The sequence below is a fragment of the Hippopotamus amphibius genome, chromosome 6 (genome assembly GCF_030028045.1).
Source record: "Hippopotamus amphibius kiboko isolate mHipAmp2 chromosome 6, mHipAmp2.hap2, whole genome shotgun sequence".
NCBI classification, from domain to species: Eukaryota; Metazoa; Chordata; class Mammalia; order Artiodactyla; family Hippopotamidae; genus Hippopotamus; species Hippopotamus amphibius.
In genome coordinates this window covers 39,104,888-39,132,598 of record NC_080191.1, presented here as the reverse complement: position 1 = coordinate 39,132,598, position 27,711 = coordinate 39,104,888, and the positions used below count along the sequence as shown (strand labels likewise).

Here is a 27,711-nt window from a genome sequence, read left to right as displayed (position 1 = left end):
CTACGAAAACCCGTCTACTAAGTGAGCACACGGAAATGACTCTTCACTCATTGTTCCTACTAGAATTGCGTATTTGCGTTCGCATTTTTTAATGGACTTGCGAATACGGTCTACTGCGGAATTAAGGGTTAGGAAACAAGATAGGCATGAGTTGATGGGGCGGGCTGAAGACAGGAGTCTAGGGAGGCCGGCATCACCTGATAAAGAAAACAACTGCTCTCCATTCCCTCCTCTTGTTTTTCACACGCAGGCTAAGGCGTTCACCATGTGCACGTCAAGCCTCAAAAAACACCTCCCTTGCAATTTTGCTGGAACCCCTACTCCATAGCTTAGAACCAGAGGAGGCGGGGAAGGGCCGCTGTCACTCAACCCCGCTGGCCAATGAGAGGAGGGATATCCCCGCCTCCTTCCCTGGGAGGTATTGCGGGCATGCGCAGTGGGCCTCCCAGCGCCGCCACCCATCAGCTGAGAATCGTAGCTGGGGGCTCCGGGGCCCTTGGGTGCCCAGGGCCAAAGAAGAAGGAAGGCGAGGAGGTCGGGGTAAGAGGAGCCCCGGGAGGGGGTGTCGCTGGCCGGGCGCCCCGAAAGCTTGTGTCCCCGTGGCTGCCGCGCCACCGTGTTTGCGCGCGTTGTCAGGTGGCCGCCGCCCTGCGCTTTGCGGCAGGCTTTCGGGATTTGGAGGGCCGGCGCTGCCCCAGCCCCGGGAGCGCGCTGCTCCCCACGCCCCCCCGGGCCGGCGCGGGTGCGCGGCGCGGTCAGGCGGGTCCCGCCGGCCCCGGCAGCCCGGCCCTCCTGGCAGCGCGGCCCCGCCAGCCCCGGCGGCCCCGGCAGCCCGGCCCGCCCCGCGGCGGCTGCGCCGCAGCCTCGCCGCCTCCCCCGGCCGCCCCGGGGGCGCTCGCTCAGGCGCACCGGCGGGCTGCCGCTCCGGGGCGGGGCTGGAGCCCGAGCCGCTCCGGCCCAGCTCAGGAATCCAGCTTCTGCCTCGGGCTGGACACGAAGGGACCTCTTCCTCTTTTTAACTCAAGGATTTAGAAAACGCGCTTTAAAGTTCTCCTCCCGAATATAGAAGAACTGAAGATGTACATTTCTTTAGTAAGGGACCTATATACGTTTGTTCGGAGCCTCATCGTAGTTGGTTTTCTGTTTGGCTTGGAGACTTTGACACACTAGCTTGCTTTGATCTTTTCCGTATCTGTCCTTAATTGGTTTGCATAAAGCCCTTTACAGATACATGAAATATTCCAAGATGCCTCCCCACTCCACCCCTCTTGTTTTTTAGGTTGTTACTGTCTTTAAGTTCAGACAAAAAGAAAAAAAAAAATGCCTTTCCGGTCAAATGCTATATATATTTTTTTCCTTTCAAGTTTCATACATTTGCTTGGCTCTTATAGACATACATTAATTTTTGTTTAATTTAGATCAGCACATTCTGACCATAATTATATATAATTTAAAGGTTGCACGGGATCTGGCAGAAAAGGAAATGCTTATGAAATGCTGTGCTGTTTAGTCATCTTGGAGGTGGACGCTTCTTCTGGGGTTGGCCCCCCCACCCCCAGGGCAGAGACTGATAGCCGTGTTAAACTGTGTCTTGTGATGTGGACCGGCCTCTGCTTTGCAGGCCACTTTGAGAAGTTTGTCTCAGACTTGTGACTAGTTAAGAATTATGCTCTAGCTTCAGAGTTTCTTTAGAAGTTAATATGATACCATGTGAACTCATTAACATCTACATCTTTCTTCGGATATCCTACTTCTGCTGCTCCCGATCTCAAAGTGAATCTTAATTTTGGTCATGATCTCAAACTTAGCCAGGTGCTGCTGGGTGAAAAATAAATTGTATAAAATACCTGCAGTAAGTCTGAGTAAGGTTTGCTGTAATTCCATTTATGCTGAAAGTTTAATGTGTGAAGGGGTGAAAAATAATTCTTGGTTTTGTGGACTAAACCCAAATAGTGTAATAGTTTAAGGGCTGGAGAAGGTGAGCTAATGAATGCAGTTAATGTAGTAGAGAATGCTTGTATCTGTTGGTAGAGTGATCACCCTCACATTTGTTGAGCATCTTCCATGCCCCCGGCACTGTGGATTCCAGGAGAAGATAGTCTTGCCTCTCTCATGTTTATATTCCAGAGGTAGGAAAGATAATAAATGATATGCTAACTAGATCATTTTAAATGGTGATTAGCATTATGTTGCAGTAGGTTAGATCATCAGAGTGGTGACTTCTCACTTCAAATCAAAGTGGATATGGAATGCTTCTGTAGCATGTGATAAGATTTTGCTGGGGAAGAGGAGCAAGTCACATGGGGATCATGGGTAGAGCCCTCCAGGGAGAGGAAATAGCACCCAGCAATGGCCCCAGGCAGCGATAAGCCTGGGACGTCCTGAATGTGAAAAAAGGCCCTGGAGTTCACTGTCTTAGAAATGGTAATATTTACCCTCAGACTGGGTGTGTATTCTTAGGAAATAGGTACATTTATTCATTTATTCTACAAATATTTATTAAGCACCTACTGTATATCCAGATACTGAGAGTAGAGCAGTCCACAAAATAGACAAAAACAAAAGCAAAAAACGTGCCCTTCTGGTAACTTATCATTTTGGAGCACAGGCTGGAGGGAAGTCGGCTGCTTTATGCTGGTGCTCACGATTAAGAAAGTGAAACTGACTATTTCTGTTCCTTTATCCGTGCTGGATTTATAGAGCATGAGATTTGTGTTAATAGGAATCTTAAGGATTGTACAGTGTGTCCAGTAGTAACTAGGGGTAATATTCGACACTCAAGATTCCTTTTTAAAAGTCCCTTTGTTCTCTTATTTGTGCTGTCTAGAAACAGTTTTGGGAAGATTCTCAGTATGAGTATTGCTCCTTGATCCTCTCGTCCCGTCTTTCCCTTTATAGTGTATGTATATTCTCATAGAAAGCTACTAATTGAGATTTTGGGTGAGCATTGTTCAGTGGAACTTTCTGCTGTGATGGAAGTGTTCCATACATGAGCTGTGATATCTGAACATGGATAGTGCAGGTAGAGATAATGTTATTGTTATTCTCAGCAATGAAATTAGGAATTCTGAGTGGGCTTTCAGAAGTGTATAGTAAGAGGACTTTAGTGTATCTTAGCTCCGGGCTGAGTGCTGGAGACTGATGTGGAAAGCAGACATCAGAATAACTTGGTTGGTATAGGCTCTGTGCAGAGATCGTACACTTTTAAGTCAGTTTATAGTTAGCTGTCTATCTATCTGCATATATATATATATATATAAAACAGTATAATCAGTCATTTGGATTCTTTTTCATATCTCATCATCAGGAAAGCCAACCATTGTTGTCTTTTAGATATCACTATTCGCACAGTAAGAGAGAAGAGGAGTCAGCTCTTCAGCAATGGTACCTTGATCCACTCATGTAGTCATCCCAAGCCTGTTTCCTCATCCTCCTTGTGGGTTTAGCAAAACTTCATACAGGGTCTGCAGAAAGGTAATGTTTGGTTTTTCTAAATTGAATGGGCTCATCTGTCCTTAATTTTGTTATACAGGGAAGCAACAGTATGGTTTTGTGTTTTAAAAATATGGACTCTAAGGTTTAGTTTCAAATTTTAGCTCTTTTCTTACATTAAGCATGTTACTTATTCTCATTATACCTCAGTTTCTTCATTTGAAAAATCATAATTATTGTTGTACCTACCTGATAGGCTTGGTGGAAGAATCAACTAAGAAAATATATGTGAACGTCCTAAATACAATGCTTAGGAAATAAGTTAGCTATAGTTAATCTTGTTGAATTTTTTTTCTCTTCCATCATTCACAACTTCCTTTCATTCTTTGTGCAGCATTGAGCTGAGGGAATCACTGCTGCGCCCTTTCTCAAAGGAAATGCCAACCAATCCAACAGTGGCAGCTCTTTGGATGAATGAAACTTAGTTATCTCACCAGCAGGAACTTTCTCAAATTTAGGCGCTCGAGTAAAGGGATGAGGAAAACTGGTAGTTTGTAGCTGATTGGTTGATTCTCTGAAAAGGGGAAGAGGAGACCATAAAAGAAAACAGTGAGAAGGCTTAGACCAGACTTCTTGAGTTTTGAGGGTTAAGGGAAGTTTACAATACTTAACAACAGTCCACGGGACTCAGTGATCATACTCCCTCTGGGGGAGAGAGCTGGCCTCAGCTCATCATGCGGTTGTGTGGTCCTGATGCAGGGGAGGTGGTCATGATCTGTTGATGCTGGTCCTGCAGGTGCAAGAGTGGATCTTACCTTCTTTCTTTGCAGAGTGGGCAAGCCCTTGGTCCCTGGATGTGCATTGTCTCATTGGGATCCTGGCAGTAGGCGCAGATGCTAAGTGTCTTCCTCAAAGTAGAGTTTTCCTGTTGCCAGTTCCACTGGCAGCTGAAAAAGCAGTTGGCAAGTTCCTGTAGCTTCAGAGACATGTAGACACTAAAGAGAGTTAAGAGTGTGACTGGGAGACATGGATGTGAGACTCATTCTTGCGTAGGTGTATTTGTAGATAGAGATGGAGGAGCACCCTTAAGAGAGTCCATAAATAAGAAAGAGGAACGTTTCCTCATTCAGTGTGTTTGTGTACGCTGCCAGCCAGTTTTTTCAGATCTAGTTGATAGAGGGAAAGGAGAAAGAAAGATGTCATTGAGCCAGGAGAACATTGCCCCTGTCTGTACGGTAGAATATTGTTTGGCAGTGAACAGGAATGAAGTATTAATACATGCTACAACATAGGTGGACCTTGAAAACATGCTAAGAGAAAGAAATCAGTCACAAAAGAACACATATTGTATGATTCCGTTCATATGAAATGTATAGAATAGTCAAACCTGTAAAGACATTAACTAGATTAGTGCTAGTCTACAACTGGGGAGGTTGGAGAGAAATGGGGAGTCACTGCTGATGGGCATGGACTTTATTTGGGGAGTAACGAAAATGTTCTAACAGTGATATAATGGTTGTACAACTTTGTGAATATTCAAAAACACCATTGGATTGTGCACTTTAATTGGGTGAATATGTGGTATGTGAATCATATCTCAATGAAGCTCTTACTGGGGGAAGAAAAAGATGCAGAATTTAAAAATCCAGTTGGTAGTTTGTAAGATGCTTGGGATAGTGTCAATCTCATTGAACCCCAGGTCTAGTCTTGTTTGGGGCCTCAGCTCTTCAGGTGACTGCAAGCCCAAGTCTAAGGCTACCTGGAAGGAATTTTATTCCTGCCACCCTGCTGCAGTGATTCTGCTGTTTGAGTTGAGGTTTGAATTTACCGTTTTATGAAATTGGTTTTGGGTCTATCTCAATGACTTAGTGAGGTCCAGAGGGATCAAAGTAGATAAACTGGACCTGTGGATCAGGGAGGGAGAATGGAGAGCATCTGAAAGCTCCCAGGGATTCCCAAGTGGCCTCAATACACCAGAGCACAGGCATGGCCCCAGTACTGTTCTATCCGTCTCAGCAGTTCCACTGTTGTACTTCCTGCCAGCACTGACCATTAGAAAAAAAGACATGTATTTCCTTGTTTCCCCTTCTCCCCTACCAGAAATCTCCAGTGGGTTCTTCATGCAACGTATTCAAACCAAACCTAACATCCAGAGCCCATCCTCTTCCGTGACATTAGTTTTATGGGGCAGCAAAGATGGGTAGCTTTAGAACCAGAACCCTGAAGTTGAATCCCACTACTACCTGGTGGGTGTGTTGGGATACCTTTCCAGTTACTTAATCTTCATAAGCTACAGTTTGCTCATTGTTAGAGCAAGGTATATTTGCTGCTACCTACTTTAAAGGGGAGAATTTGAAAGTTAAATTAGACAATCTATGTGAAATGCTTTTCATTTCACAGATGTGCAGTAAATATTAGGTCATTTCTCTCTTTCCCTCTCTGTGTTGTCTCCTACTTACCCAGCTATGAGGCATCTGATCCAGGGCTGACCAGGAATTTCCCCTTCCTTTGTTAAATGACACACTGCCTTTGCACTGTCCACATGGTCTGGATCTATCTGCCTTGGGCTTCATGTCTTTGCCTTTGTTTTTTTCCTTGCACGCAGGTATCCAAGTCTTATATCCAAGTTTCATAAATTCTTTTTAGATAAGGGCAATAGTGGTACTTCCTTTTTGTCATCCCTATCACTTTTGCTTAGCACATGACTTTTTGCTGATTTGTATTGCTATTGTTGTTTTACATTATTAACTTTATCCTTTCTCCTAAATGACAAGCTTGATTTGAGCAGACACTTTATCTTGGTTGTTTTGTTTGTTTGCTTGCAACTCCTGTGTTAATGCAGGGTGTGTAGCAGACTCAAAGTTAGTATACAAATTGCCCACATCTTTACAATATTCAGTTGCACAATCAGTAAAAAGAAGTTGTGAGGAGTAGTTGAAATTCTTTCCTGTGCACAGTCCTGTCCACAAGGACGCCCCTTTTTATCCTTTCTTTCCTAGCCATGACTGGCATGATGTGGTGTGGTGTGGACTGAAAAAGAACAGAACTTCATCTTACCTCCTTCCTATGGCAGCTGCCCAGCTAGCTTCCTGTCCTAAGACGCTGGCTTCTGCAAGAGGAGAGTTGTTCTCCTTGCTCTGTCAGAAACGTGTGTATGTGATGAGCATTTTACAGGGCATTTCTTTTCTTCTCTTACTTGTTGGCTGCGCTCTTTCAAATTTGACGACCTTTCCCATTAAAATTAGAGACCCATTAGTGAGCTGTTCCTGTGTAAGTTAAATTAGATATAGTGAAATTTCTGGGGATAGCCTGAAGTCTGTGTGCCATATAATTTATAGTTAAATTCCTCTTCTCTGCCAGGAATTATTTTAAATGTTGGAGAAAGAAAGATAAATAGTATATGGACCCTGCCTTATAGTTGCTCACAGTTTAGTTAAGGAGAAAATATATAAACAGTTAAAATTATACACAGAAAAGGGACTTACTAAGTCTTCTTTAAAGAGATCAAAGATGTTTCCAAGGGGAAATGGACAATTTGAACCTTATGTTGTTTAACATGTTTAACTCAATTCTGTCCTGTAGAGTGCATTTTTAAAAATATAAACATGAGAATTTTACTTTTTGATGTGTTCTTTTGCTAGATTTCAACCCTATTGGGTTCATCAGATTTGTACTTGTAACTTCCAGATCAACAGTTTGGAAAGTGTAAGCCAATAACTTTAAAAATGCAATTATGTGACTTTTCTTTTATGTTATTTAGGTGACTGCTTAGAAAACTGCACAGCCCACCAACTGCTGATGAAATTAGCGAGCAAGCCAATCAATCATGTCTTACACTGCGGGAATTGGTGGTGACCCTGCCCAGCTGGCCCAGCGTATCTCTTCCAACATCCAGAAGATCACACAATGTTGTGAGTTGAGTTTTAAATTGACTTCACTGTTTGTTTTCAATTCTTCATTGAGATTCAAAAAAGGACAACTAGTGTTCCTCTAAGAACAGATTTTTAAAAGGCTAGACCTCTTCAAAATGAATGTAAGAAATAATTATGTTAGAAGAGATAACACTTAACTGCATTTTTCTGTAGCATGTTAGGCACCTAATAAACATTCACTAATGAAAGAAAGATTTAAAAGAATAGATACTAAGATTTGCTTTAAAACTATCTGGTTCTAAATGAGATAAATGAGATTTGATGAAATCTCATAGGTTTGGAACTGGGAAGCATTATCAAGTTTAAGGAACATTTGTTTATTAAAAATGAAATCTGACTGGATATGGTTTAGGTTAGTTTTGTAAGGGGTAAATACAGGGTACATGATTAAGGAGCAGGGGTGAGTTAAGGAGGGGACGTTTTTATCTACGGAGGCAGGTATAGAAGATAACCACCTGCATTCCTCACAAATTATCCTTTGCTACAAAGAATACTTGAAAACTCGAAATCTGGTCGAATGTAGCATTTTGTTAGAAATTATTGTTCCTCAGAGTATATATGAGAGTTTTTTTTAAAAAAATCACTTTAACAGATTTGTGCCTATAGATTTTTGGGGGTTTTGTTTCTGAATCACAGCTAATCATATACTTGGATTATTCATTTTGTGATCAGTATTTTGGCCCTCTGGGCGTGCCTGAACCCTTTCAGAGTATGTTAATATACATAGTTTTATTCTTCAGCCTGCTTCCTTTAGGCGACTCTCCTTACCAGAATGCTAACACATTGTGGAACATCTGAAATGTTTTCAGATGACCAACTGTGTTCTTTAATCATTAACTTTCCAACAGTTGTTACCCTGCCTGAATGATTGAAATGAGATATCAGTGTGTTTTGGAGGCAAAGGGAGTAAAATTAGATTGTAGATAGTTCTAGAAAAGTGCTGCTGTGCACAGCTGTGTAAGATAACCCTCACTCTTGGAGGAGCAAGGAAGGGAATAGCGTGGAGGTCTCACGTTGTCCCCAGCAGGGTCCATAGGATTGGTGCATCGAGGATTGTCCCAGTTTGTCCTGGGGCCCTAGCTGTGGCTCCACCTTGCTTTTCCGGCTTCACATCTGTCTCCTTTTTGTGGCTCCCTTGCTGCTGATTAGAAATAGTGCTAGTCTGCGTCAGGCGACCTGTGTGACAATGAAGGGAGTTTATAATTTTAATTTGCATATGTGGAAAATTTGGACCTTATCCAAGAAAGGAGGCCAGGAGGTCTATTTCCATAGGATGGGGCTGGTATCCTGTGTTGGGAAAGCTCATCAGTGTCAGGAATTCTGGGAAGAGGGTGAGGAATGACGGCAGTGCGTGGAGATGACAGAAGCAGCGTGCACTTAGTGGTATGAAAGATACATGGATCAGAGATGGTATGTGTGCTTGAACTGGAAGGAAGAGGTAACTTCAGTCAGGTCACGCTCCTTCAGAAAAAGATCAGTTCATGAGACCAGCCAGATGATATGAGGTAAATTGGACCAGAGTTGCATATTCATGGCATAGTTGATAGCTAAGTATGTGACTACATGGCGGTTTGAGGCAAGTCTTGGAGTATGTGGGAGGGTGATGATAAGACCTGAAGCTCTTGTTTTTAACAGCCTTGTGAAGAGCTGTTAAGGAGACTGGGACTCTTCAGCCCTGAGATGGTACGGTCACCACCTTCAGATGTTTGAAGCACTGTCTTGTCTGAAAAACAAGAAATGTACTCTGCTTGATCATAGAGGCCTCCACAGATGAACAGAAGCAAAACGGTAGTTAGGCTTCAGCTTGAGAAGGAATAAGGGCTTTTAGTCGTTGAGGGATAGAATTGTCGACCTCAGGAGCAGTGCCGTCCCTGTTAGTAGGTGAGCAGCACGTGGTGGTGAGAGATTTCTCAGGTCTGTTATTAAGAGTTCTAGACACTGGAATAACGGTTCAGATGAGTGCCTTTTAATTTTGATATTGTCTTTATTCATTCAGCAAATAATTTATTGAGCACCGACTGCTTGCTCATCACTGTTTCAGACCCTGGGAATCGAGCAGTAAGCAGTATCCACAAGGTCCTGTGCTCCTGTGGTTTCCAGTGTGAGGAGAAACTGATGGTTTAAAAAAAAATTCAATGAACAACATAATTTTCTATGAAGGAAAAACAAATGAGAGTGATGTGAGAGCAAGTGATTAGGGAGAAGCTGCCTTAGCTTAGGTGGTCCCCTGAATGCAGAAGAGAAGGGGCTGGTAGAGGCTAGGAAAGAGCATTTAGATGGAGGCCAGCTGGTATTTTTAAAAAGCAGTCTGGAGCTCAGGGTGTTCAGAAAACAGGAAAAAAAGAAAAATGCAGTGTGGCTGAAGCACAGCACTTGAGGCAGGAGTGGCAGGCGATGAAATCAGAGAGGAGGCCAATCAGGACACCTAGAACCTTGGCAGCCACGTGGAACTTAGATTTCATCCTAAGGGGCAGGGAAGAGACACAGTCAGATCTGCACTTTGAAGAGATTACTTTGGCTGCTACTTAGAAAATCGACTTTGAGGAAATAGGAGAACACACGGGCCATAGCAGGGCTCTGATGAGAGCGATGTTGCCTGGCACAGGGTGGTAGCAGGGGAGGTGGAGAGAAGTGATGGATGTATTGTGGAGGCACAGCCGGAAGGACTTGCTGATGCATGGGGGTGGGGTGAGAGGGAGAGAGGAGACTAGGATGACTTTGTGGTTTTTGCATTGAGCAACCGAGTGGATGGTGGGGAGTATGTACTAAGATGGGAAGAACTACAGTTCAGGAGATGTGGGGAAAGTTTTGTTTTGGCCAAGTAAACTTTGAGATGTCTTTTAAACATCTAAGTGGAGATGTCAGACATCTAGTTTAGATATATGAATTTGGAGATCAGAGTGTCATCAGAATATAAATGGTATTTAAAACCATAGAGGTCTAAAATAATCACAAAGGAGTGAGTAGAGTTCAGAGAAGAAGGCTGGAGCATTTAAACAAATGTAGAAGTCAGGAAAGCAGGAAGAAAACTGCATAGTCAGGGGAGGAGTGACTAATGAGGTAAGAAGAAAATCAGGCTCTACTGGGTTTCCAGAAATTAAAAGAATGTTTCAAGAATGAGTGAGGCATCATGTGTCTAATGCTGCCAAGAAAGTGAATAAGATGAAAGCAGAGAATTGGATCTGGCAAACTGGTGACTTTGAAAGAATAAATCCCTGGATATATTCCAAGGAAACAAAGCTGGTTCAACGTCTGCACATCAGGCCATGTGATACATACACTGCATTAACAAAATGAAGGATAAAAATCATATGATTATTTCAGTAGATGCTGAAAAAGTTATTTGACAGAATTTAACATCCATTTTTAATAAAAACTCTCAGCAAAATGGGTATAGAGGGAGCATACTTCAACATAATAACGGCCGTATGTGACAGGCCTGCAGCTAACAGCTAACACCATATTCAATGGTGAAAAACTAAAAGCTTTTCTTCTTAAGAGCAGGGATGAGATAAGGACGCCCATTATTGCCACTTTCGTTCAGAAATATTGGAAGTCCTAAACAGAGCATGTAGGCAAGAAAAATAAATAAAAGGCATCCAAATTGGAAAGGAAGAAGTAAGACTGTCACTGTTTGGAGATGACTTGATATTATATAGAAAACCTTGAAGACTCCATCAAAAAACTGGTAGAACTAATAAATTTAGTAATGTTGCAGGTTACAAAATCAATACTCTCATAAAGTCTGTTGTGTTTCTATACACTAATAACAAACTATCAGAAAGAGAAATTAAGAAAATTCGATTTACAATTGTATCAGAAAGGAATAAATTTCACCAAGGATGTGTATTGAAAACTACCAGACATCAAGGAAAGAAATTGGAGGAGACACAGATAAATGGAAAGATACTCCATGCTCATGGATCAGAAGAATTAATACTATGTCCATACTACCCACAGCAATCTACAAATTCAGTGCAATCCCTATCAAAATTATAATGGTATTTTTCACAGACTAAACAATCTTAAAATTTGTATGGAACTGCAAAAGACCCTGAATGGCCAAAGCAGTCTTGAGAAAAAAGAAAAAAGCTGGATCATCACCCTCTCTGATTTTAAACTCTGTTACAAAGCTGTAGCAGTTAAAACAGTATGATATTGTCATTCAAGACAGGCACATAGAGCAATGAAGCAGAATAGAGAGCCCAGAAATAAACCCATGTATATATCATCAGTTAATTCACAGCAAAGCCAGGAATATACAGTAGAAAAAGGACAGTCTCTTCAATAAATCATGTTGGGAAAACTGGACAGGCGCATGCAGAAGGGACCACTGTCTTACACTATACACAAAAATTAACTCAAAATGGATTAGACTTGAACATAAGACCTGAAACCATACAACTGCTAGAAGAAAACATAGGTGGTAAGCTCCTTGACAGAGGTCTTGGCTATGATTTTTTTTTTAATCTGACAACAAAAGTGAAAACAACAAAAGCAAAAATAAACAAGTGGGACTACATCAAACTAAAGTTTCCACACAGCAAAGGAAACTAAAAAGACAAAAAACAACAGGTTTGGTGAGGATGTGGAGAAAAGAGAACCCTTATGCACTGTTGGTGGGACTGCAGCCAATGACCAATGATCACTGAAAACAATACTATAGAAAACAGTATTGGAGGTTCCTCAAAAAGTAAAAGTAGAGTTACCATATGATACAGGAGTTCTCTTTCTGAGTTTTTATCCAAATAAAAATACTAGCTTGAAAATGTATCTGCACTCCCACGTTCATTACAGCATAGGCAAGATCCAGATAGATGAAAGGATTCAGCCATTAAAAAAAAAAGAATGAAATCTTGCCATTTGTGACAACATGGTTAGACCTCAGGGGCATTGTGTCCAGTGAAATAAGTCAGAGAAAGGCAAATTCCATATGATTTTTCTTATATATGGAATCTAAAAAAAAAAAAAAAAAAAACCCAAGACCAAAAAAGCTAAGCTCATGGATGTGGAGAACAGATTAGTGATTGTCAGGCGTGGGGAGTGGGAGAAATGGGTGAAGGGGGTCAAAAGGTAAAAAATAATTTTTTTTTAATTAAAAAAAAAAAGGTGGTTCACAGATTTTGATAATTCAAAAGGAAAGGAAGGGAGGGAGGGAAAGGGGGTCCCCTGTCCATTTTCCAATTGTAGATAGAGAAAAGGAGGCAGAGGACTGACCTCTTCCATTTAAAGAGACTTCCCAGCATCCTACTCACCTCTGCATCTATTATTGACCAGAATTTAGATGGAGTCACATGGCTACACCCACTGCTAGGAAGGCTGAAAGCATCTTTTAGCTGGATTGCAGTGTGCTCACTAAAAATGGGGATTGCTCCATTTGAGAGAAGGGAGAAATCAATATTTAGGAGGCAACTAGTAGATTCTACCATGTAAGCAGAAAGAGGGTCAAAGAAAAGGTGCTTTTTTCCCACAACAAAAGGGGGATTCTAGTGAGAGTATACTTGCAAAAGAATTGTCTTTGAAAGTGAGAGGTGATGGGGAATGGACCACTAATAAATGATTCTCCTTTTATCCACTGTACAGATTTGGTGCAGAGTGTGGTGTGGACTCGAAGTGTGATGGGTAAAGATGGAAAGTTTCTGTCTGAGTGCTGCAAAATGAAATAGGAGGCAAAGGCATCAGATAGAGAATGGGAGTGAAAGCTGTTAGAAATTTATGGAAAGAAGAGAAAGTGAACTACTTGTAGTTTTGACAGTTGAGAGAATGGATGTGCCAGGGAAGCAGAGAAGAGTTATGTGGCAGGTTGAGTGCTCGTTTGAGGTTTGGAGTCATGAATTTAGTGAAACCAGTCATCGCTGTGTATTTTTTAAATTCTGAGAGTCAATGTTTAAATGATGGGAAGTTTAGATTTCAGTAGAGCAAGTTATTGCTAAAAATCTAACCTACCATCCCGGGTGCATTACTGATAAGGGTTAAGCAGAAATCACGTGGAAGTGAAAGGGAGAAGTGTGAAATTTCAGTTCACCTTTTTCCCCATCTGGTAGTGCTAATAATACTGGATGTGATTGAATAAGACGGTACTTTGCACCACATTTAGGTGCCTCTCATCACACTATATTTGCATCTTTTGAATTTGTGTCAGTACAAATTACCTGGTTTTACAAAAGAAATCTAAAGAGAAGGTGCTATAAGTAAGGTAATACCCTTGTAGTTAGAATATGTGCCTCTGTTCAATGAAAGCTAAAGTCTTCCTGAGTACTGCAGTGGGAAAATTTATTTTTGTAATAGTTTTGATTATGACCAATGAAAACTTACAAAATATTGAGTTGTATGGTTTAATATTTATACCAAAAAAGAAGATAGCAATCAAAAGACTTTTGAGTCTTGGAGGAACCCAAGAGTAACATTTAGTAAAATTAGAATTTTGTCAGTTTTTAAAATAGTATTTTGGCAATTCTGTTTTGCAAAGAGTAGGATAGATGAAACAAAATGTTTTTAAACTTGTGGCTTTTTTTTTTCTTGTTAAACTACTTTTGTTAAAAATAATGCATAGTCTCATTGATTTGCTTTGTTCATGAAATATGTAAACCACATTACAATAATATATTTATATTAAACAAAATATTTAAATATTGTAAATATGTAAATGTAAAATATATTAGAAATAAAATTATATTAAAATAATATCACTTTCTAAGTAGAAGTCGTAAATAGATATAATAAAATAGAACTTTATTAGAGATGTGGAGCATTTAAAACGATCAAGAAACTCTTTTTATCCTGGGGAGAAAGTGTTCTGTTGACTCTGAGTCAGCAAGGTGTTTGTGCTCCATCCTTTGCCCTGGAGTTGACAGTATTCTCTGTCGCTGGCCCTAACATGGCATTAAGTCTTTCTCTCAACCCAGTGCTCCAGGCAACCATTCCCAGTAGACTGGAATCCACAGACAAATAAAACCGATTGTTATCCAAGGTCTAGAAGATCATAGTGCGTCAAAGACATGCTTGGATTTAGTTCTCAAACTGTAGATTCAGTTCTCAAGGTTTTTTTGTTTTGTTTTGTTTTTTAGTACCATTTTCATCAGCAGTGTCTGGAAAGGAGTTATACACTCATTTACCCATTAACATGTCTGTTTTCTTTGAGAAAAGTTCCTACCTGTGACATATAGGACAAGGATAAGCAAGTCTCTGTAGGTTGAAAAGGCAGAGCCTGTGATATGAGGTGAACCAGAGTCGGGTATTTCATAGGGACCCTTCATCCTGCCACAGACACACACAATATAGAAAAATGGATTCAGGACACATGGAACACACAGAAAGAACTTGTGTTTTTGAAAGAAGCAGATAAATATATTGAAATCCATCACTTAATTAAATATTGGGTTTTTTTTTAATAGCTATTACTGTTTTTTTAATGGTTTATTTATTTATTTTTGGCTGCATTGGGTCTTCATTGCTGTGCGTAGGCTTTCTCTAGTTGTGGCAAGCACGCACTGCTCCTCGTTGCGGTGCATGGGCTTCTTATTGGGGTGGCTTCTCTTGTTGAGGAGCACGGGCTCTAGGCACACAGGTTTCAGTAGTTGTGGCTCTCGGGTGCTAGAGTGCAGGCTCAGTAGTTGTGGCACACGGACTTAGTTGCTTCGCGGCATGTAGGATCTTCCTGATCCAGGGATCAAACCTGTGTCCCCTGCATTGGCAGGCGGATTCTTAACCACTGCGCCACTAGGGAAGTCCCAATATTGGGTTTTTTTTTTTAACTTTTAAAAAATAGAAGTATAATATATAGAGTTGTATAACAGTTAGTGTATAGCTCAGTGAGTTACGTTACACCACCACGCGTCAGGAAGTAGAACATTACCAGCCCCCTGAAGCCCTTTTCGTGCTTAGAACCTCCTTCATACTCTCCAGAGATAACCAGTGTCCTGACTTCTAACGTAATTGATTAATGTTCCTAGTTTTTTAGCTCTCTAATGGAATCAAGTAATATGTTTCATGTTGAACCTCTTTCACCCATTAGGTTTGTGCAATTCATCCATGTTGTTGCAGGTAGCTGTCTGTCATTTGTTTTCATTACTGTATTCAAACATACCACATCTAGTTATTCTTTCTACTGTTGATGGAAATTTGGAGTGTTTCTGCATTTTTGCTTTGTTTGGTTTTGTTTTTTGCTTTTATGGACAGTGCTGAACATTCTTGTACGTTCTTCTGTTTTTTGTGTGTGTCTAGGATTTGGGTTGCTGGGGCATAAGATAGATGCATGTTCAGCTGTAGTAGATACAGCTAAACGGTTACCTAATGTAGTGATTCCAGGTTGTACTCCCACCAGCCAGGGTATCAGAGTTTGTGTTACTCCAAATCCTTGCCAACATTTGGCATTTACAGTCTTTTAAATTTTACCCATTTTAGCCACAGTTGTGTCCCATTGTGATTTATATTGCAGTTGCCTGATTAGAATCAGACTTTCAGAATGTAGCTGAGCTGGAAAAATCAATGAGACAATAGGAACAGTTTCTAATTCGGCAAGCTGTGTGCGTGTGCTTGCACATTTCCTGAGATCAGATCCGAACAGCAGTGTGGCCTGAGTAAGCTGTTTTACCTTCCAAGACATGATTTTGTTATATATTTTTTCTGTGGGCTGAATTATGATCTCTTCCAGCTTTAAACAAGCTGTAATTTTAGCTAAGTTGAAGTTGTAAAAAACGCTGAAAGTTCTTCTAACACATTCAGGTTTATTCTCTTTGTTAAGATACCAGTTGCCATATCTGGACCCATCACTCATGCTTTTAAACTCGCATAATGGAAACAGTCATTCACAAGTAGAGTTCCACTAAGAGTTATGTATTATTTGTAAGTATAGGAGGTGGGAGAGTTGCAGTCACCAAGGATTCTGGAGTGAATCATGTCAGAATTCAGTAAGTTATGAATGGAAGGAAATTGATAGAAATAACCACAGCTGAGCATGAAACACAGGTGTTGAGGTAAAATTTTTCCATGCATACACATTACAGTCAGTCTTACCAGTGCTAGTGAGAATTCTTCCTTTTGAGTATTGGTTTAAAGAATAATCTAAAAGAGGAAGATAGAGAGTGGCTAAAAGCTAGCCTTTGGAAAATGAACAAAATAGATCCATTGGTAAGTTTATAAAATATACTCAGCCGAATGTGTAAGTGCACAAGTTTTCTGCATTTTAGCAGAAATATGCATGATATGTCATATGTGCTTGTGTGTGTGCTGCAAAAGATTTGAGAAGTCAGAAGCTTTTTAGGGGGGCATAAAATGTGTGAACTTAAGTTCATGTTGTAAAGGTTAAGAGAAAGTGACTGAGAAAGGTTTGTGTTGAAGCTTCATTGTTTTATTTTTTATCATTTATTTCCTGTAGATTAAAGCTGTTGGTCCAACACAGACTTGTTTAGATTTGAAATAAATATTATTGGTTTCTCTGTGTTGTGGTTAGTTTCTCAGTGTGCGTCCTTTCCTTGTTTATTAAGAAGGATCAGTGCTTGGCTCTTGTTCCTGTAAGGTCCTTAGGACTTTGAGATGAAACATAAATCTCTACAAAAGGTATTATACTTTTGAGAATGAATGCACTTCTTTTAACTACAATCTGGTGAAGGGGACACTAGTTTTGCACCTTAACACATGACTGCAGAAAAGGGAAGCTAGTATCATCGACTTCCCCTCTTTGGTTGCCAGGGCAAACTTTTCTTTAAAAAAGAACTCCAGTCCTGAGAAGTTAATGAATTGATTGGAACTGTGTATTTACCCAGGAATTGGAGGTGTTTCCTTTTTTCCCTAGGGTGGTCTGTTGATGGGTGTTGGTGGATGGGAAAGCAGTTTATGGAGGGAAAGGAGTTGAAAACATGTTCTCTCTCTCTCCCCCTCTCTCTCTCCCCCTCTCCCCCCCGCCCCCCTCCTCCCTCCCTCCCTCCCTCCTTGCCTCCTTTCCTCCATCCCCTGAAATACTTTTTGTTATATCCACTTCTAACATCGCACATCTGAAAATACCTGGTTGAATTTTTTCCCCTTGAGGAGAAAAGCTTCAGTAGCTTGATTTCAGTGTCATGATTTTCTTCATGCCTAAGGTGTTGACATAGAACAAAGCTAGGGGTGGAAATTAATGTCTCATCCAAGGGAATTTGAACAGAAAACAACTATCCTTTCTTCTCTCTGGTAATTTTTCCTACATGACGGAAGATGAGTGCTGTTTACAACTGAATGTGAGTAAACACTGTCTGTGTGTTTTATGAACTAAAACTTTAAGAGATGGCTCCAGGGAGTTCTGTCCCTCACTGCTCCTATGTGTGAACCATCTGCATGCCTCTGTCCTGAACATGAACTTTCTTACCCTTTGTTCCAACCCCAGTCCCTAGTACTATGTGTCTTCACTCCCCATTTGCAACCTAAGTGCACATCCTATTGGTTCTCTCTGCGAAATTTGTCCATTCCTCTCCATCTCTGCTGTCGCCGCCCAGGTTCCAGCTGCTGCTCTTTCTTTTCTGCGTGACTGCAGCCTCCAGGTTGTTCTCCCTGCTTCCGTTCCTGCCTGTCTGCAGTCCGCTCTCTGCCCTGTAGCCCCGGTGAACGATCAGTCAGACCATGCCGTCTCACAGCTGGAAGCGCGGCAGTGATCCCTGTGGCACTCACGCACAGTCCGACGTGACCCCCCACCGTGCCCCACCACACCCTCCAGGTCTTATCCTGCCCCCATTTGCCAGCTCCTGCCACTGCCCCCCACCCCTCGCAGCTGTAAGATTTCAGCCGCATTGGATGCCTTCCTGCTGCTTGAACAGTTGCGCTTCTTCTTACCTCGGGGCCTTTGCACTTGCTTTTCCTCTGCTTCAGACATCTTCCCAAATCTTCACACGGTTGGCTCCTCCTTGGCGTCCAGGTCTCAGCCCAAAGGTCACATCCTTAGAGATCTCTTCTCTGACCTATCATTTTACTTCCTCCACTCACTCTTTTTCTCATTAACCAGATTTGTTTTTGTAATACCTTTGATCAGTAAATTAAACTACTATAACTCTCTACTTATTTTCTGCATTCCCTGAAGAGAAAGGGCTTAATGTGCCTTGTTCACAGCTCTGTCTGTACCATAAGAACAAATGAATAAGCTGAAGTAGGTTGCCCAGTGTATCTAAACTACATTTATCTATTTCCAACAAGTAGGGATAAGCATGCCTAGCATGTAGTAGCCATTATAAATATTTATTTCTTTTCTTTCCTTTGACCTTATGGCAGGAATCTCCTCTCACTCATTTGGTAATGAGATGCTGGCTTGTGAGTTCTTTTGTATTTCATCTTTATAATTTTTCCTGAGTGCCAACATTGTTTCCTTAGCTACCAGGGTCTGTAATCTCTTCTGTGGCAGGGGATCATACCTTCATGCAGAATTACATCCCTCGAGAGCTTTGCACACAGGCTATTTAAGAACTTACTGCATGATGAAGGATAGAACAGAAAAGATAGAACAGAGAATTTCAGAAAAGACAGTGTTGTAATTCCAAGATGTGACACTGGAGGGAAGGAACATGGTTTGATAAGATGGAAAGCTCTCAGAAATCCTGACTGCAGTGTGAAATCACCTGAATGAGGAAGAAACAAGTTATATAAAGAAATCGTAGCGCTCACTTTGGCAGTACATATACTAAAAATGGAACAATACGGAGAAGATGAGCATGACCCCTGCGCAAGGATGACAAGGGAAAAAAAAGAAGAGGAAGAAATCTTAAAGGAAAGACACATTACTTTTCCGTGAGCCCAGTTCTGAAAAAGAAACAGTTGTTGCATGTGAATCACGGAAAGAGAGGAGAATGAGAAGGGTACAGAAATCACATAGTGATACACTGAGCACATGCAGCATTTGGAAGTACTAGGAACACTTCGTAGTTGAAGTCCCAACCCTGAATGTGACTGAATTTGGAGATAGGGTCTTTACAGAGGAAATTAAGGTTAAGTGAGTTCGTAAGGATGAGGCCCTAATCCAGTGTGACTGGCATCCTTATGAGAAGAGGAGAGACACCAGGAATGCCCAAGCACAGAGAAAAGGCCACACAAAGACACAGAGGAAGGAGGCCATCTGCAAGCCAATGAGAAGCCTTGGTAGAAGCCAGCCCCACTGGCACCTTGACCTTAGACTTCCAGCCTCCACCCAGAACTGTGAGAAGATAGTATTCTGTTGTTTAAGCCACCAGTCTGTGGTATTTGTTACGGCAGCCCTTGCAAACTAAACACAGGCCTGCATTCCTTGGCTTGGTGCCCTGAGATTTAAAGTTATGGGAAATCCAGATAATGCTGAAGTTTGCTTTTGAATCCCAAGATTCTACATATTATCATAACTTACTGTATTTCAAAAGTAATGTGCATTACTGTGCTTAGGAAGATAGTATTGTTCACATGATATATAACAGGAGAAGTAGTTATATTAACTTCTTTTGACTGTTACGAAAAACTCAAGATTCTGGAAGATGTTTTCATTTACTAAATAAATAGCACATTAAGAAGAATAGTTAATGGATAATAATATAAAAATACCATTATTAAACATGCATGAAGGATAAGATTTGCTTCTGTGTGGAGCGATTACTGGTAATGATCATAAAGATAAGCTAAGACTGACAATGTGACATCAATCGATTTGTCAGCACCTATCTGCCAAAATCACTTACCTGTCAGAGTGTTTCTCCTCAAAGGCAACTTGAAGAAAACAGCATTAAAGTCAACTTGCATACTCTTTTATTTAATAATAAATCTAAGTGTTTCCAGAAATATTTATACATAATTACCTTCTTTTTTTTTATGAGGATAAGATCATACTGTTTTTTGTTTTGTTTTTTTTTTTTTTTACTGCTTGCTTTTCTCGCTTCCATGTTGGTTGCATAATTTGTTATTATATGAATGTGCTGTACATCACTTAATCAGACCTCTGTTAATGGACATTTTATCCTAGAATTGTATGTTTAAACGTTGACGAACTTATGCTGCCTCCCAAATGAATCCTTCTTTCTGAGTTCTATACACATAAAATGTGGTGCTGATTATATGATAAAATTTTTCATATGTATGTTTCCACACTCTTATGTAAAAATTAGTTTAACTATTATTAGATTTTTCCACTATAAATATATTTAATATGCTCAGTAATGGTATTACAGAGCAGTTTCTCTTATTAAAATAAAGTTCGTGGTTGTGTAATGGCTACTCAGCTGCCCTGTGATGCTGCCTGTCTGTACAGTTTACTTGGCTTAATGCTGGTGTGAGCGCCAGACAGCAAAACTCAGGCTGGGCTGTTTAGTTTTGGTTTCCTGTAATGGTTTTGACAATTCTTATCCTCACCTCTTTGACAGTTTTTGTTGTTTTTCACCAGTTACTGAGCAATATTTGTTATTAAAGAGTATATTGCCTTTTATACTTACTCCAGTCTGGGTTTTTTCTTAAAGCAGTTATTAATTGGTTTGCATACTAATTGATTTGGAAGAACCCAAAGGTCATACAAGCTAGTGTTCTGTAAGTCTTAGGACACTTCTTGTATCTTTCTTGTTATCAGGTCATTATCATGTCGTTATCATGATCATCACTGCAGTAACATATTACTGATGTGCAGTGTGACTGCCTACTTCTCTGGGTTAGTTTGTTCTTCATCCCATTTACTGTCCGGGAGAATGCCTGCAGCCATCACCAAGGTCCCCTCATAGCCTGTAGATTATTGTTTTCCTGCCGGGGAGTGTGGAAGCCTTTAGCTAACAATCCAACTAAGGCCTGTTTACTTGGGAGTACCCAGAGCACTGCCTTGCTGCTGGGCTGGAGAGGAGAGCTGGGCAGCGTGGCCCAAATACATCCAGTGATTTTAGTTGTATAGTATTGCTTATACACCTTGCTTTATTCAATAATCTCATTCTGGGAAAAAAAAATCTCATTCTGAAACATATGTAAGTTGGTATCTTTTAGTTCCCTTTTACTGTTTACTCTGTGCCTCATATTTGGTATTTTGAATCTGTTGTTTGTAGGTTGTTGTTTGATCTTCTAGCGGACTCTGTCAGGTGAGAAAATTTAGGTTTGAAGTGGTGAAGTCACTTGCTCAAGTTCATATAAATATCATGGAGAGGCTGGCGCTTGAACCCAGGACAGTCTGTTTCACATAACACTATGCATTTGGATGATGTTTTATATTGTAGCAGGTCATGATGTGTGCATTTCTGTGCATTCATTCATTCCGTGAGTATTTATTAAGCATCTCTGGTGTGCTAGGCACTATCTGGATGCTAGAGATATTTCAGTGACTAAAACAAGCAAAATACCTACCTTTTGAAGCCAAACTTTAGTGAGAGAAGACAGACAGAAAATAAATAAGTAAATAGTATATTGGGAGGAGGTGTTAAGTGTTATGAAAAGCAACCTGACAGAAACATAACAGTGGGGATCTGGTATCCTGGAGAGGGGACCACATTTCTCAATGGGGTACACGGGGAGCCAGGATAGGTCTTACTGAGCAGATGATAGTTGTACAAGTATTTAAAGGAAGTAAGGAAATACTCCCTTCGGTATCTGGGGAAAGAACATTCTAGACAGGGGAGTAGCAGGTACAGGGGCCCTGAGGTGGGAGCATGCCTGGTTGTTGGAGAAATAGGGGAGTGGCGGTGTGCACAGAGCACCAAGAGAGGGGAGAGTAGGAGCTGGGGTTGGCTTGGGTGGGGCCTTAGAGGCTATTATAAGGACTTAGGCTTTTACTCTGGGTAGAACCAGGCTTTTGATCATGTAAATAAATGGAAAGTGGATACATAGATAGGAGAATGTTCTCATCTAGTCAGCATTACACTTTCTTTTCTCTCTATATAGTAGAACTGAAGGATTCATTTGTAGAAACAGAATAAATGGTAAATTCCCCAACTTTTAAGCCTGTAATCTTGATAAAATCTCTGTGAACAGAGGTTTGGGTGAGTTATGTATGGCACAGGCACATAATAGGGGAGGCACAGCCTTGGGCTCAGCTAGAGTTTTGGATTTGTCAGGTGGTTGAGTGAAGAGAGAGCCTTGAGGAAACAAGCAGGAGCGTGAAAATGATGACTGTAAGCTGACTGTGGAGTTTAAGTTAGGTCAGGAGGCAAGCGAAGACCTGGGGAGAAGGGGTTGTGTGAGGGAACGTGTCAAGACCAGAGGATGCGAGGTCCTGGGGGGGGTCAGAGGCTTGTTGTGGTCAGGGTACCAGTGGGAGAGAACTGGACAGGCAGGAGGTGGTGATTTGTAAGTGGTGTGTATGAAACTAAGGTTATGGAGGAGTTACGGTTGTTGGTGATGAGAAGGCATGTGGTAAAATCTGGGAGTGTGTGACTACAGGAGGATGGAGGACAAGGTCATTTGGAAAGATGCGTGCAAAGAACTGAGTTTGGGATGGTGGCAGGGTTATGAGCGTGGGTACTGAAATCACGAGGAGTTGAGAGAAGAGTTGAGAGTGGCGGTGAGCTAGGAGCTGAAGCCATCAAAGGTCAGGGGGTGTGCCTGAGCCACCCCGCATGGCAAAAGCTGTGAGCGGGGCTCGTGCTTTCTGTGTGTCTCATGGTTCCTGTCATTTCATTTCATCTTCACCTCTGAATTTTCTTCCCTGAGTTCCTTTAGTTTCTGCTTTGCTGGTGCCTATTATCTGGCCATCTTGTCTATGAGCTCTTTGGTGATTTTCCTCTAAAATTGCAATTGCCTCACTGAGTTAAAAAAAAAAAATGGGGTACTATTTTGTGTTATAATTTTCCCCTTATCCACATCTGTGGCAACATTGTTTCCTGCTGTGTTTTCTTTGTGAGGCGTTTTGCTGTTCCTTTCCACAATTTTTATAGCCTTTTGCATGGTTACTGCATCCGTTCTTTTTGTTGTTGAATATTCAGTGGAATGAGTTTGCTTTTCTTGGCAGGAGATGGCTGTGAAGGGAGTGGGAGGTGTCCAGCTCTGCTCTAGGGCCCCTTGCTCTCTGTACTACCCTGAGGTACTGTTTCTTACCCCCTCGGCCCCTCAGAACCTAGCCTGGTGTGGGAGGGCTTCCCCCTCCAGTCCTCACGTCACCCTGTCACTCCATTGGCTCCCCAGTGCACAGCTGCTTCTTTCTAAGGCATCCCCCTCCTCTTAAAGAAAGGTGACACTTTCAGAGATGGGTAGCGAAGGGGCCCCGAGTATGGTCCAGCCTCCCCTCTGCACCCCCCCAGCAGGGTGCCCGGTTCCTTCGCAGCACAGCTCCTGGCCCCTCTCAGGGTGTGGTCATCATCTTCCAGTGGTGGGTACTTGCTGGTGACAGGTTGGAGCTCCACCTCCTGTATTCTCGTCCGCAGTGCCCCCTATTCCCTGTCTCACCCACAGGGCTTCCCATGCGGGCTCTGCTCTTTTCTGTTGCTTTTGGCCACACGTACATATTTTTGAGAATTATTTTGTTGTCTTACGTTCTCTGAAAATGTAACTTATGTGCTTATGTGGGTTTTCTTTTCTGCCCCCTGCTTGAGAAGGGAAGAAGAGGGAAGATTCACGAACAAACTTCTACCACGTTCCTATAGGAAGCAGAAATCCATTTGCAGTGTTTTAGCAAAAATATGTGAGTGGCAGGATCTTGCAAATAAAACTGATCAGAAATTTGAACTGAGATAACCAGTTGAGGAATCATTGCCATGTAAGTGGGGGGTGAACTTCCTCACGTGGCTGATACTCAGGCTGCTTTTGGAGCAGAAGGACTGTCGGGCCATCCTGTGTATGACAGGAAGGAAGCTCATCCAGGAGGTGAGGTGGGCCAAGGAGGGGTCAGGAAGACTTCCCCGCTGGCAAGTCCACCTGTCTTAACTGAGTACACAGATCACCTTCTCAAGGGGCCACGTCCTCCTCTTGGCCTCGGTTACTCCTGATTCTAGACTCTCTCCGAGCAGGTCAGCTGAGCAGAGCCACGTGATGTTAGGCCTGAACATCTTTGCTAAGACAGAGCTTGCAATGTTCTGGCCATCTTAGAAATCCAAAGTACTGTTTACATACAGTTTTCAAATGACTTGTTTTTGTACTTTGTTCATTTTTAAGAATCATGACTTTAGATTTAATTCTTTATTAGTCTACAGTAGCTTTAAAATGCCCTAAATTTCCACTTTGTTAGCCTGTGTGCCGTTCTCCCTCTAAATATTTGGGAAGAAAACCAATGAGAAATTTAAAATTAAATGTGTTCTAAATGGGAGATTGCTTCATGGAAGCAGAACTTGCCTGCAGGTGTTGGAGTGCCACAGTAAACCAGTGAACTTGGCCCTGAAGGCACAGGCTTCACCTTGAGCTTCTGAGCTCAAGACTCATCCTTTAGAAGATCCTTCATTTTCCTCCCCACCCTTCTCCTCCGCACTGTTCACATCAGTTCTCTTACCCACAAAGAAGATAAGCTCCCTGTTCTGGTCACAAGACAGGGCATGAGATAGAGGGCATATTGGAAAAAAGCCCATAATTATTTTACTAGCTTTGCTTCAGATTCTCTGAGGAGTTTTTCTATTTACCATGTGCTTTTTAGAATTATAATATACTTTTCTTGGTTTTTCTTGATATAGGAAATAGACCTAGTTCACTTCATTTTTTTCTTAGAACTTTTTTGTGTTGAGACTTGTTTTCAACCAGCTGATATATTTTCTCATGATACATTATCCTATGCACCTTGTACTGTGTAATTAGCCCAACCTAGTGATTCTAACTCTGATTATAGTAAACTCACCAGTAATAACGTCTTGTGTTCTATGCCATTTTGAAAATGTTTTTATATATATCATCTTCTATAATACTTCAAACCACCCTTTAAAATAGGTAGAGGGTTTGATAGATGAGGAGAGAGTTGAGTCTAAAACAGAATTTGTTTTTGTTAATACTCAGGTGGGTTTTTTTTTTCCTAGTTCAGTTTCTTCCTCGTATGTGACTGCTAGGTACGTGTCACTGTCAGGTGGTAGCTGACTTCCCTCCTAACAAGGGCTTATAGCTGTCTGTGTCAATTGATATTTACCATTATCTCTACAATTCTCATAACTATATGAGAGTTTATTAAGTTTCAACACCCTCCTACAGCATGGTTCACATTAATATATGTTAATAAGACTATTCTAATTGTTCATTTCTGACTTTCAAGAAAAAAGCATCAAGCCACTTCATACTGCTTGCTTTCATTTATTGAACTCTTTCTGTTTCCAGTACAAGGTATCCACATACATACCTTGTCCTCAGTTAAAGTCCTTGATGACTGAGGAAGAGGTGGTTCTCCCTCCGCTTGACTGGTGAGGCAGTTATAGCTTGGAGAGAGGAGGTCAGTTGCCCAAAGTCAGCAGCCAGGAAGAAGTGAGGTCAGGTTTCCAAGTCAGACTGTCTGGCTCCCAGGCTGCTTGCTGGTCAGTATTAAACTCTACTTCTCCTTCCTCAGTATGATGTGGGTGAGACTGAGTCAGAATCTCAAAACCACTTGTCCAGGGGTTTTAATAACCATTATTTTTTCTACAATTGGCAGTTTCAACTCTGAGTTATTTTGGGTTGAACAACAGAGACATTTTGTGCTAAAAGATTAGGTAGTTGTATTCTGTTCTCTGTTATTTAGAGACATTTTTTTGAAGATGGTCTGTGTTCCTGTTAGGGCTGGCCCAGGGTATTCCCACAGCCCGACCACTCTCACTGGTCAGACAGCATCCTCCCTGGTCCCCAGAGAACTCTGACACGTGGTAACATTACCCAGCCCCTGATGCCAACTTCTGCCTGCAGTTGTATGACCAAAAAAAAAAAAAATGAAAACAAAAAAATACCCCTTGTTATGAAGTGGTTTTTTGGTTTTTTTCCCTTAGGTCATCCACTAGATGGCAGCAGAATCACATGGAACAGAATGGGTGTTTGGTACTGAAAATAATGAAGAGCCAGAAAGAGGATGATCTGGGTTTTGTGGAAATAATAATGCACCTTCTGGGTGTGTAGGAAATAGTGTTCTCTTTATGTTATGAAAAATTCAATATATACTGTAAAGTCACCTCTCTAGAAGTAATGGTGCAAATAGTTGCAAATTGTGGATAATGCAGAAATAATTTGTTCCTTGTCTTCTTGTAGAGGTGCATCTTGATTTAATCCTATCTCATTGTAACAATATTAGGTGAATTTTTCTTCAAGTAACTGTTTATGGTTATGTAAAAAATTTGTTCCTTAATTTTCATGTTTCACAAGGGTTTTTTTTTCCTCTCAAATTAGACATATGTCAATAAAAATGAATATGACTGCCTCAAAAAGTCATGATACCCCAGGCGAGGTAATGAAATGAAACCCAATAGCCATGACTTGGAAGAAGCCGAGAATGATTATCAGTTTTTCCAGGTCACCATCATGTTTGTCGTCTACCTAAAAACCTCTTTTTTTGTCTCTCTCTCTCTAAACTAATTTTTCTTAAACTTTTTTTAACATGGTCAACTTGAGTAAGGCAAAAGATCCTATGAACCACTATCCTAAAACTAGGAGAGAGTAAAAAACTGGAGAGTAATAAAATAATAGATTAGTAATGATATAGCAGTTACTCTATGAAAATGTTCATCCAGTACAATGAAAAAGTAACCATAATTATTTCTAAATTGATGTGAGAAGAACAGCAGTTGAAAATAATAACCCACACAAGCCAGCACCTATGATGTACTGGTAACATATTCTTTCTGAAAATTGCAGAAATTCAACCTTGTATACATGCGTGTTCAGTAGAATATGTGCAACAGTGTTCAATTTTGTATGAACTAGACTTAGTAACATAGTGAGTACTTAGTACAGTCAAGTACCATACTGAATTGAGTTTGTAAATACAAAGTTTTAGTAATTTTTACTAATTTAGGACAAAGATGGGCCAATTTTTACTATATAGGGCCAAATAGTAAACATTTTAAGCTTTGCAACCCAGTCCCTTGGGTATTCATTGTTGTTGTTGTTTTGTTTTATGTTAACCCTTTCAAAACGTTCACCACCACTCTTAGCTGGAGGGCTGTATAAAACCTGCTTGGAAGCCCCCATAGGCCGTAAACAGCTGACCCTGATGTAAGAGAGTAATGCTGTCATATGTAAAATGATGTTTCTAGAATCTTGCCAGTTCATGAGACCTGAAGAAAAGACAGGTGTTTATTCCTCATCTGCTTCAGCAGGGTAGAAAGATCCTTGTGGTCCACTGGTAGGCCTCGAAATGTACTTTGAGTACTACTTGAAACACCTAAGCACTTCAGCTCAACTCCTTTAAATTACTCCTTCAAGTTAGCACACATTTGTTTTTCCTTTGTTTGCTTTGGCAACCATCATACACCTGGATTATGAAATAATCTTTTTAAAAAGTCTTTTACTTTTAGCTCTTTTAACACACTGA

At 41.1% G+C, this 27,711-nt stretch overlaps 1 protein-coding gene and 1 non-coding gene across 8 annotated transcripts in view; both read left to right on the top strand.

Annotated features, from left to right (window-relative positions):
- The first annotated feature begins 413 nt into the window (after window positions 1-413).
- STX7 (syntaxin 7) overlaps window positions 414-27,711 on the top strand; it is a 47,364-nt gene continuing 20,066 nt past the window's right edge. For 4 of the 7 annotated variants that reach the window (XR_009054191.1, XR_009054192.1, XM_057737658.1 and 1 more), the window contains exons 1-3: window positions 418-540; window positions 3,334-3,474; window positions 7,193-7,343. Coding sequence is in view for 5 of the 7 variants with exons in the window: in XM_057737658.1 (XP_057593641.1) it covers window positions 7,259-7,343 (85 nt within the window). In the remaining 2 variants the exon portion in view is untranslated. Of the gene's footprint in view, window positions 541-3,333; window positions 3,475-7,192; window positions 7,344-27,711 lie in introns of all 7 variants that reach the window. The other 3 variants (XM_057737657.1, XM_057737655.1, XM_057737656.1) reach the window with 2 other exon arrangements.
- Window positions 18,982-19,089, top strand: LOC130856176 (U6 spliceosomal RNA). Its single transcript, XR_009054473.1, has one exon. It is a non-coding gene; the product is annotated as a U6 spliceosomal RNA (small nuclear RNA).